General features: G+C 39.4%; 1 protein-coding gene across 4 annotated transcripts in view; it reads right to left on the bottom strand.

The window, feature by feature from the left end:
* srgap1a (SLIT-ROBO Rho GTPase activating protein 1a) overlaps positions 1–11465 on the bottom strand; it is an 86127-nt gene that overhangs the window by 7766 nt on the left and 66896 nt on the right. For all 4 annotated transcript variants that reach the window (XM_028035034.1, XM_028035026.1, XM_028035013.1 and 1 more), the window contains exons 16-20: positions 11030–11135; positions 10669–10893; positions 8225–8304; positions 2403–2583; positions 339–476 (exon numbers count right to left, since the gene is read on the bottom strand). In XM_028035034.1, the coding sequence (XP_027890835.1) occupies positions 339–476; positions 2403–2583; positions 8225–8304; positions 10669–10893; positions 11030–11135 (730 nt within the window). The remainder of the gene's footprint in view (positions 1–338; positions 477–2402; positions 2584–8224; positions 8305–10668; positions 10894–11029; positions 11136–11465) is intronic.

Below are 11465 nucleotides of genomic sequence, written 5' to 3'. Positions count from 1 at the left end.
CCAGAACATGTTGGTCTGCAAACAACACCCATTTGCAGACCAAATAAATTTGTTTCAAGCGTTGCTAGAGTCTTCACCTCACTTTTACTGGAGGTGCATCCACCTTGAATTTAACTAGTAGGACTGGGATTAAAATCTGTCAGTCTGGGAAACATTTTTGGTGGTAGCAGCAAATGTTTTCTGAAATCCATGCAGCATTTTCACATAAGACTCAAACATATTTGCTGTTACCATACAGAACATAAGTCACAGAAAAACTGTATCTGGTTGATTTTACAATTTGCACTGATGTGGTTTTTAATTGTGGCAAATGTTTAAAGTCCACCCCAACAGCGTACCTGGCTATGTAGGCCTCAGAGATCCTGGTGTCAGTGGGTGAGCTGATGTCCTTTCCTGAACATTTATCTTCTCCTGCATGGCCACTGCTGGCCTCGCTGTCAGCCTTCTGACTCAGGCTGTCGGAGAAGTTGTCATCACTGAGAAGCAGAGACATTATGACATTGAGACATGGAAAGAGCAAGAAGTGACAGACAGACCCAAAAAGGAATAGCTCAGGGGGAGGGGGAAATAAAATCAGCAAATCAGGCGGTCTTTCGAATTTGCAGTTCCTCAATAACAGCGTTTGATATCGTTTTTCCTGCGAGTCAGCATCCCTCTGCTGCGTTCAAGGTCCTGAGAGTCAAATGAGTCATGGTGCTTAGCCTTTCAGTATTCTGGTGATGCTCTGCAATGCTGACAGTTACTCACACACACATATATACAGCACAGCTGGATGGGATTCAGTGAGATATGTGCCTGGATAACAGATACAGTTGGTGCCTGTCAGGTGGCAATAATCAGACCTACTGAGCTGCACTGCTGCCTCTTATGATGTGCATCAGACAATAGCCCAAAGAAAGGGAATAAATGCTTTAATGACCCTTACTGGCAGAAGAAGTTATAAAAAGATGTGTTAAGCAGTCTCTAATTTTCAGAAGAAGTGACTAAATGCTTTCACACACTTCTTAAGAAATCAGGTTGTTACTACATTTTAGGTCAACTTGTACAGCTCCAAATTTCCCATTGTATTCACTAAGTAAGAAGACACTCCATCTGCAGTGTCCCTGCTTGTGAATTATTGATAAGATTCATGTGGACAGGACTGTATCAGGGCAAAGAAGAGAAGAGGAAGCAGCGAGAAGAAATATTAAATGGCCATTTTGTCGGCCAGCCACTAAGTGATTGCAGTGATTTTGTTCCAGTCCTAACGAGACATTGAATCCGGTCCATTAGGCGCCAACACTTGCAGAGGAAGAGTGTATGCTTGTTAGTGCTGGGAGTTTGACACAGTGACAGCAGGGCTCGTAAAGAGCCCTGGAGATGGAGAACAATCCACAGCTGAGCAGATATGAGAGCAGTGGGCAAGACAAATGAGGCTGAAGGTCCTCTGTGCCTGACCCTTCAGTCAACTGATGGCTCAGGATCGCTCAAGGAGCAAAGTCAACAGGGACAAGTGCAGTATTTAACCCACAGTAATAGATTCATTCCCCTCTAACATAAAAAATACAGTTACCCCAACAGCAGAAATAGAAATACATTAAATACTATAAATTATTATATTTACAATCGATGTTTAAAATTCAAATGCGTGTCCTAACGTGTCGAAACATCTAAAGTTTTTCAGGACTGCACATTAAATCATGAATGTATCGTCATATTGTAATATTAATATTGGAAAGAGATATTTGGAATGCAATAACTGTTGGCTACTATGTTGCAAATTTAACAAACTGAGCTCTTTTTTTAACCTAGAATCACATGCGATAGCTACTGAGTTTACAGATTGGTGTTCAGTCAGCGTATTATTAATGTAGATGATTTGTGATGTTGCATTACTTATCTGTAGTAGAAGATGGGTACAGAACATAAGGAAATGGGAAGGGTCAGCAACAACAGGCTCAACTGGGAAACAAGGGGCTCAATGTGTGTCAAGAAAATATTCCACACCATTACATGACCAATGACAACCTGAATCGTTGAGACAAGGCAGGATGAGTCCATTCTTGCATGTTGTTTATGCCAAATTCTGACCCTACAGCCAAACCACTGATGTAGAGAATCAGTCAATGCTTTTCCAATTTTTAATTGTCTACCATTTGTTAGCCTATGCAAACTGTTGACTCAGTTTCCTGTTCTCAGCTTACAGAACAGGTATCCAGGTGTGGTCTTTTGCTCCTGCAGCCTACCTGCTTCAATATTTGACCTGCTGTCCATTCAAAAAAAGATATTTCACATACCTTCGTTGCAACAAGTGGTCGTTTAGGTATAGTTTAACAACTAGTAATCCAACAGGTGTTCTGGTGAGTGTATGTGTGCACACATTTCATACAATCATCCTAAATATGTTGATTTAAGTCACATACATGTCCTGGACTACGATGTACTGGTGTGGTACCAGGCCGTCAATCCCGTTGTGTCGTCCCTCCCACCAATCTTCAGACGCTCGTTGGTAAAGCAGCAGAGAGGCACCCTTCTTGAAGGATAACTCTCGAGAGGAGCGCCCAACATAGTCAAACTTGGCAATGGCCTCAATCGGCTCGCCCTCTGTCAACAGGAAGAGGATTACACAGGTCAGGAATCTGAAACATGGCCTATATCTTGGAGAGATGACCAAAATCCTCCGTGTAGACATTTGCAGGGATTGATACCTGTGTTTTGCTGCAGACATCAAAATTAAAAGTACATTTGGTTAAATGCAAATACATATTTCTAGCACACTGTGTTCAACTGTGCTGATCTGGTTGGTTATTTCAGTTGTAGTCAATAGTAAGCCAACTCCACTGGACCACAACACCAAAAGACCCAGAGGCGCTTTAGCAGGATATATATAGAAAGTTTTGTGTGGAGATCTATATGACTATGGGGCATGTCAGACAAGGTTCATAACTGCTCATTTATTGCAGAAGCACAACTCTGGTTCAGTTGAAAATAAAATAAAAGATTTAATTTTGGACAATACTAACCACTACATTTGATACCATCTTTGACTTCACCTGCTAACTCTTAACGTTAAGCTCTAATGTTAGTGTCTTCAGTAGTGTTTTGTATTCAAAGGTTCCCTCCTCTGAGCCCCTATGCAAGCACTCTGGCAACACATATCTAAAAATAGCAACTTTATTTCTCCCGCACTCCTACTTCTGCTCTCCTTGCAGCACTCTCTCACTTCATGTCAGACAGGGGGTCCCTGGAAAGAAAAAGCCTCAACCTAACACAGAATCCGTCTATATATACACTGGGAGAAAAAGAACTGAGTAAATGGTTTAAACTTGACTCACTTAGATGCCATTATGATATGTATTTTTCTACAAACTTGAGTGGAATTTCCAGATTAGCTTCTGGGTGAAAAATATAAAATATGACCGTGGCTTCCCCTTTTTAGTCGTATTTGTTAAAATTCAGTTTCTTTCCTTTTAACCTTTAACTTCCACACCGTCCTTGCACGAGCGGATTGCCAGTATTGACAAGACGGACGTGATGTGGCTCCAGTAAAAAGTGACAAGTAAGAATTTACTGTCTGAATTAATTGGGCTGCACCACAGCGGATAACGCTGTTAATAAAGCTGACAGCAGGCAGCATGATCCACAAAGAGACTTCCCCTCTCCACCACACTCCTCATGTGTCACTTCTTTCAGTATTCACTTCCATCCTAATCTGATGCACAAATATTAATGCAAGACTTTTTTGGGCTGCAGTGACGTGACTGAAACTCAAGGTGGAAAACTCAATTGCCAGTGTGGTTAGGGGCCCTTTCACTGATGCTGAATTCTCTTCTGTTTGATAATAAAATCAGAGGTAGCCTTTTACATATACATCCACACACTTGAAAGTGGAGAGCTGAGACTGTTGACAGTGAGGGTTGAAGGATTGTCAGATATCTTTCACAAATCAGTGGAGCGCTGTGTCTGCGTCTTGCTCTGCTGCATTGTTCGTACGATAGAAACAGGGCAGCACAAGCTGTAAGTGAGATGCGTTTATGATCAGGCCAACAGAACAAGGTTCAAATATATTCTTAATACATGAAAAAAAATCTGAACTCTTAGTAGTTCTGTGTAGTGGCATCCTGTTGGAAAAAGAGAAGTGGGAAAGATGAGGAGTTAGAAAACTTAACCTCTCTTCATGAGAAAAAAAGGGATGATCTACTCTGTTCAGAGACACAAATTTTTATTAACACATGTAATCCAATCTGAACTGTAAGCCTGTGGGGGCACCAGACAACAAGGACATCCTGATGTATTTCTGCAAAGTGATGTATAATCAATGTGCCAGTTAGTTCATCCCTGACCTTGCAATGATTTTTACCGGCAAACAGAACATCAATGCAATGACGGCGACCCAGAGGTGTCATTCTGAAAAATTCCCTTGGTGAAAACCATGTCACATGAAACACTTACGGTACACTTCATTACGTCAGGCTAATTGTTTGCCACAAAGGTAGCAATTTTGTCTGTTTATTTTAAAGCTTGTGTTCATCATTTGTAGTGTAAAACCAACAGTCTTAATGTTGTAATTTTAAGGTTTGTTGGGTTAACTAAGTAGTCTGGTAAAAAAAACAGATTTTGGTCTGTATTGAAATTGCAACAACCAGTTCTACGCTTTGCTTCAAACAGAGGACTTGGACTCTTGACTATTTAGCAATGATTGCTTCCCGGAGGAGTGGACTCTGTTGAGGTTTTAAATGTTACCCAATCGCTAACTTATGCCCATGACGTATGTAATGCAACAGTTCGAGGCTATAAAGCTTACCAGAAATTTCCTGTGTTGTAAACAACCATCCTCCACTGTGAAAAGAGAAGTGCTGAGCCAAATGAGGTGTCTGGTAATGTTAATTCACTATTTGGACGTGTACCAACACGGACTGAACGGCTTTGTACACTGCCTCCGTTAAAACTACAGGCAGACTACAATTCTAAAACTGTGCAGAAAATTGATGTCATTGTTCAAAACTTTACTTTTTATTTGTTGACTGACCCGCTAAAAAAATCTACCGGAGGAATCCAAGTTAATGAGAGAAAGACGCAATCTCAAGAAAATGGTCATAAAAGTATATGTAGAGAATTTTATTTTGTTTTTTAATTTAGGAGAAAAGGGGACAAACCTTTAAGTCGCAAAATTTATTTATACTAATATTTGTAGTAACATTATATAAGTTATAGGGCATGGTCTACCATCAGAATAGTTGTTCTAGACTTCATGATGGAAATCAGCCAAAGTAAATGAGAGTTCAGGAAACTAAGGTTCAAGAAAAAAAATAGCAGCTGGTGTTGGTCTTTGGTGTGCCACCAGATTATGGGAAGCCCAAGTTTGGCTACCCTTTAGAAAAATCCTACAGGTAAAAATCCTCAACCCCTCATCTTTGTTTTTGTAGTTTGATAATGCATATCATAAGGGAAGGTTAAATGTTTAAAACTTTTAGATCAGAAGCTTAAAGGCCTTAAAGGAAATAACTTAAAAGCTTAACAGAAAAAAAACATTTATTAATGTACTGGATATATGCTCTATGTGTGTCAAATTAAGACTTTAGTGTTTCCTTAAAGTGTTTTATTGATGACTTATAAAGTGTTTGCATTAAATTAACAAGAAGTTTAACTGAGGGAAAAAAAGTTACTTCAGAAAAGATTTTTTCTTTCTGAACTGCAACTTTAAATATAGCAAGTATCTGATATTTTATGCCATAACAAATATCAAGGGAAACTTTTGCCTTTCTTTTTTTTTCTAGGATCATTTTAAATAATATTAAAAGTTTAATACATGAGGACTGCACAGTGGTGCTGTTTTTAAAAATGTTGCCTTGCAGCAAGAAGGTCCTAGGTTCGATTCCCGGCCCAGGGTCTTTCTGCATGGAGTTTACATGTTCTCCCCGTGCATGCATGGGTTCTCTCCGGGTACTCCGCTTTCCTCCCACAGTCCAAAAACATGACTGTCAGGTTAAATGGTCTCTCTAAATTCTCATTGAGTGTGTGTGTATGGTTGTGTGTTCTGTCTGTTTCTGTGTTGCCCTGCAACAGACTGGTGACCTGTCCAGGGTGACCCCGCCTCTCGCCGGAAACGTTAGCTGGAGATAGGCACCAGCACCCCTCCCGACCCCCACTAGGGACAAGGGTGTACGGAAAATGGATGGATGAAGTTTAATACATACTGAACTGATACGGCTTGTTCAAATAATGTTTTTCTACGCAGATAAGAAACACAGTCTCAGATTTCTTGCTGACATCAAACTTTCCTGTGCTGACTCTTAATGTACAACAACAAAGTCAAGTTTGAGAAAAATTATTACAAAGTCTAGTCATTACCACAGCTATTGTTCTGAGAAAGAGAAATAGAGCAGGATATTTTGGAGGATGTAACGAGGGACGGTAGTATGTCACAAAAATGATCATCAGAAACTCTCATACCTGTCCAGCTAGAGTGCAAATAACTTATTTAAAGCTGGTTATAAAGATCCAATGTATATTTTATGTTATTTAAAGATTTATTCTTGAATATTTTTATTATACATTATGTACAGCAAAATAAAAGCGCCTAAACTCCTGCATGGCAATTTCCCAACCACTCTTTATGAGTTTTTTTTTTTTATCTCAGCCACTTAAAATATACATTAGATGAAGTCATTGAGTAAAAGTCCATCTGTTTGGCCAGATATGGCACTAGAATGCAGAACTAACATTTAATATTATACCAAATACCACCCAGTCCTTGCAATTTCTATATAGGTACATAGATATTGTGACCATGACTAATTCAAATGTAAACTTCTAACACAGTTAGGCCTAAAATTATTCATCCACTTGGCAGACTGAGTATAACTACAAAAACAACCCATATGCTGTGCAGTGAATAAATGGTCTACCTCTAAAAATTACACAGAAATGCAGCGGTGACAACTGTTTCACTTGCTCTTTGAAGTGCACCAATAATTTTTTATTGTTTCGAAAATATTCTCATCACCTTATCTACAAATTTTAAAAGGAAAAAGAAAAGACATTCTGTCAGTGCCGTGACCGATGGCTTTAATTCAACATGTTAAAAACAGACAGCATACCTTCACATACATCATGTCCAGGAGGTCTGTTTCCCATTGATTGCAGATAAGGAGTCAAATGAATTAATGAACTTTAACTCAGGACCTTCTTAGCAAAAAGGAGTAGGATCAATGATGTGCATTAATGTAAACACTACAGGGAAGTTGAGGCCTTTAGAGAACTTCGAACATAAATTTATGGTATCAAGAAGTGTGTAGGTTCTATAACATTTTCTTTTCTCTTCCTTTTCCTTTCTGCGATTTGCTTGACTGTTCAGTTTTTTCTCCTCAAAGTTCTGTTTTTTTTCTACATTTCCTCAATCTTGGCTTCTACTTAGATGTTAAGCACCTAAAAAGCAAAGGTAGGAATGCAAAGTTCTCCATCAAAATAATATTCTATTTTCTCTGGTGCAGAGAAAGAAGAGACTCACTCTATTTTTCATTTAGATGCTCCAGCATGGTTTCCTTAAATAATACTCTTCTGGTTAAATATCTTTCAGGTACTTGGGAATATCTTTCAGGTACTTGGGTTCTTAGAATAGCTCTGCAGCTGAGTGGAATAACCTGTAAAAGACTTCATGAAAGATCCAACAAAACCCTTCCCACTGTGGTCTCGTTTCACATTTGACTTCTTGCAATAAATGCAATTATGAAAAAACAGAATGTGTATTTTGAACAGCTGACAGCTTTTGCACACAATGCATTTGACAAATTAGCAAATTAGCATCTATCCAGAAAGAGACCATTAAGAAACTTCAAAGAGTCAAGAGGATCCAGACCACTATGGGTTTTATAATGTTGGAATGTGGAGATGTCCTGTGGCCCCACAGAAGAAGCAGAAACATTACAATATAAATAGCTGTCCATCACTCTGAGCCCAGTACTCTGGCCATTCAAGGTTAATGTATTTAGCAGGCCTGAAAGGGAGGATTAACCAGCCAGAGCTCACAAGAGCTGAGGTTAACCCTGAAAATAGAAAGATTTGGACTAAGGATATGAACATACAGCTCACTAAAATCATACTCTTTTTCATGTAAATTTGTGTGGCACAATATAAGAGTCGTCAAACAGAATTACTGTTCAATGGATTATGATTTTTAAAGAAGACAACATTATGTAAAGATTATTTTGCTTATGCACAAATAATGGAATTTATTGTCACCCACCGTCCTCACTGGTGTGCGTCTCTGTCCCTCCCTCATTGTCCACCTCTTCCAGTGCCCCATGCTCGCTGTAGGGACTCTCACTGTGGGCAAAAAAACAACAACAACATACTAACCATTAGCCACCGCAGAGGTCAAAGCTCTTTTCCAAACACGTTTCTTTCCTTGTGTTATTTTACATCTTTACAAAAAATGTTTCCTTATCAAAAGTTTCCAGAGTAACTTTGCAGATGCAACGATGGTTAATTAAACATAGAAGCCGTTTCAACAACTATTGTTATCACATTTCTTTGAAAGTCTCATAATCTCCGTCGGTGGTTGGCCCTTTTCTAAAAGCTCTTCTTTTGGCATCGGGCTGTGAGTGCTGGCAGTAATGCCCCACGCCCCTCTCCACAGATTACCTCTGCCAGGAACTGAGAGTCCCCTCCACCTCCTCTCCAGCAAGAAAGGGCGGTGAAGCTGCCAAGACAACAAATCTCCCAAGGGCTTGGTAGGCACTACCGTGGGACACGGCAGTTCTGAGACGGGTGATTAGTTCTAGTCAGGGATAAATCCCTGTCAGCCTCAACAGAGGCCGATAAAGACAGGAAGAAACCAGATATAAGCCCTGCTTACAGATGTGGGTCTGGCAAGGAGCCCTAATAAGTGTGACCTGTCTGACTGCAGTTTGTGCTGCATTTGGACTAATCATTGCTGTTTTACCTCAGCAATTTAAGTGATTGCTTCAGTCTGTCTCGTCTATAGAGAAGTCCATGGGGAGTCACCACTGATGAATGCTCTACATTGTCATGTTCTACAGCCACAGCTAACTGGTGTACATAATTACTCGCAAGAACCTCACAGTCAGCTGAAGTATTGAGAGCATACCTATGTTTAGTCGGACCTCTAGTGCTTTGGCTCAATGCCTGTGCTCCGTTAACAATAACAAAGCAGAAATGAGAAAACCACCACCACCTGTCAGACTCCTTTGGGAACTCAGTGCAGCTGCATGCAGTGACTTCATTGGGAAGTTTATGCATCTTTGCCGTTGATGATACATAAGCCATGACTCGAGCTATAGACAGTTGCGACAAAAAATCCTGGCAGTTACGCTTCAACTTAGATGTAAAAACAGAGTTCTAACCGTGCATTCAATATTTGCTGTTATACTGAACATGTAGCGCTTTGCCAAAGCGTTGTACTACTTGAACCTTTCCGTGTTTTATTTAATAGACCAAAACAAAATCAGCACATAATAATCAAATGGAAGCAAAACTATGCAGGGTTTTTTAAGATTTTTCACAAAAAACAAAAAAGTTAGTGTTCATTTGTATTCAACCCCCACAGGGTCAATCCGATGTAGAGTCACCTTTTGGTGCAATTACAGCTGCAAGCAATTTGGAGTATGTTTCTCTGCTTTGCACATCTGGAGAAGGAAATTTTTTCCCCTTTCTTTCTTGCATGAGAGCTCACCCAAACTAGATGGAGGGAAACTGTCCTTTATCCTTTTTAAGCCCTGCAACAAGTGAGGCCTGGAGTTTGACTACGCTATTTCAACAGATGACAATTGTTTGATCAAAATTATGTCATTGTTGCTCTAGTTGTATTAGAACCTGTGCAGCAAAAAAGGTTTTGGACTCTTTTTAAACTCTCATTCAGTCCTAGTAGAGGGTTAGATGATGCAATTGTTATACTACTGAACATACTTTTAAAAACCATCTTAGTAATAGGGTTCAAGCAAGACTTATTTGTTTGGATAAATTGTAGCAATTGGTTCTTCTAGTGGCTACACACAACAAAGTGTGTTAATATTCATAAAGTAACCTAAACCTGACCTGTGGAGTTCTACAGCTCCTCCAGATAAACTACAGGCCTTTTGACAGCTCCTTTGGTAAATGCTCTGCTGGCCTGTCAGTTTAGATGAATGGCATTGTTTTGAAGAGTCTGTAAATGTGTTGTTCTGTTTTTATTTTCAGATGATGGATTGATCATGGTTCTGTAAGATGTTCAAACCCTTGGAGATTGCTTTATAAGCTAACCTGCTTTAACTTAATTCCTCAAACATCTCCTGTGTTCCTTGGTCTTCATGGTGCTGCTAGTTTTTTAATGATCTCTAACAATCTCTGAACAGCATGATTTAAACTGACTTTAAACAACACATTAAATCACAGATGTACTCTATTTACTAATTAGTTGACATTTAAAAGCAAATAGTTTAGCTGGATTCTATTTAGGAGTATCAGAATAAAGAGAGCTAGATATAAATGCATCCCACAGTTTTCAAGAATCAATTGAATAAAAAATACATGGAAACCATATATCTTTTAACTACTACTTGTTTGTTTATCAAGTAAAACCCCAGCAAAACAAATGGAAGTTTTCAAGTTGTAATGTAACTAAAAGTTTAAAATTTAATGAGGTGCTAATACTTTTGCAAAGTACTCTAGGACATTCTTTATGTTGCCTACCAGTAGTCGCCGCCAGCCATGCACTTCTCGTAGATGGGCCCCTCCAGTTCTTTGGCATCAGGGAAGATGGTCTCATGGTGAATGATGATGGTCTTGATGATCTCATTCACATGAGCCTGGCAGGAGACCTGGTCTTGGGTGTCTGGAGTAGGCATTAGTGTGGGACCAAAACATATGGCCAGGTTGTATGGGTCCATCATGTTCTCATCGCTGTACTGGGACAGACTGGAAGGAGATTCAAGGAATTTAAATTTTTTTTTCCAAAGAAACATCCCTGTAACAAAAAACTTCAAACAAACCTCAATAAAGAGATGACAAGCTTTGAGATCTAGGATTAATTTAACTAAGTGTGTAGACTCACTGGTTGAGAAAGGCAAAGAGGTAACGCATCACAATGAGAACCGATCTGGGAATGGTTAGGAGGATCTTTCGGATGTATAACGCTCTCTCATACAAGTTGTCTGCTCCTAAAACAGAAAAACAGAGACAACCAATTAATGAAACAACTTTATCTCAGTCTAGGGAGTGGAGGCTTATCCCTATACATTCCTTGCAATGGCAGATTCGGTGAAGTTATTCCTTTCCATATGGGGTTTACTTTGGGGTCAATAGTTGGTTTAATGTTCTGTCAAAGTACTGTGTTGAAATATATTTGACAAAGTAGAAGTTACAGTACATACCTTGGGGATGAACAGACGTGATAATATTGTGAAACGTAGGGCGTGCGTGTTTTTTAAGGTCTACATCTCTATAGCTGAAATGTGGCACTTCTGCTAATGACATTCAACTCCTTATAT

This window comes from Xiphophorus couchianus, chromosome 2 (genome assembly GCF_001444195.1).
Source record: "Xiphophorus couchianus chromosome 2, X_couchianus-1.0, whole genome shotgun sequence".
Taxonomy (NCBI): domain Eukaryota; kingdom Metazoa; phylum Chordata; class Actinopteri; order Cyprinodontiformes; family Poeciliidae; genus Xiphophorus; species Xiphophorus couchianus.
Note: the sequence above shows the minus strand (reverse complement) of the source record. Positions and strands in the feature narration are given on the sequence as shown.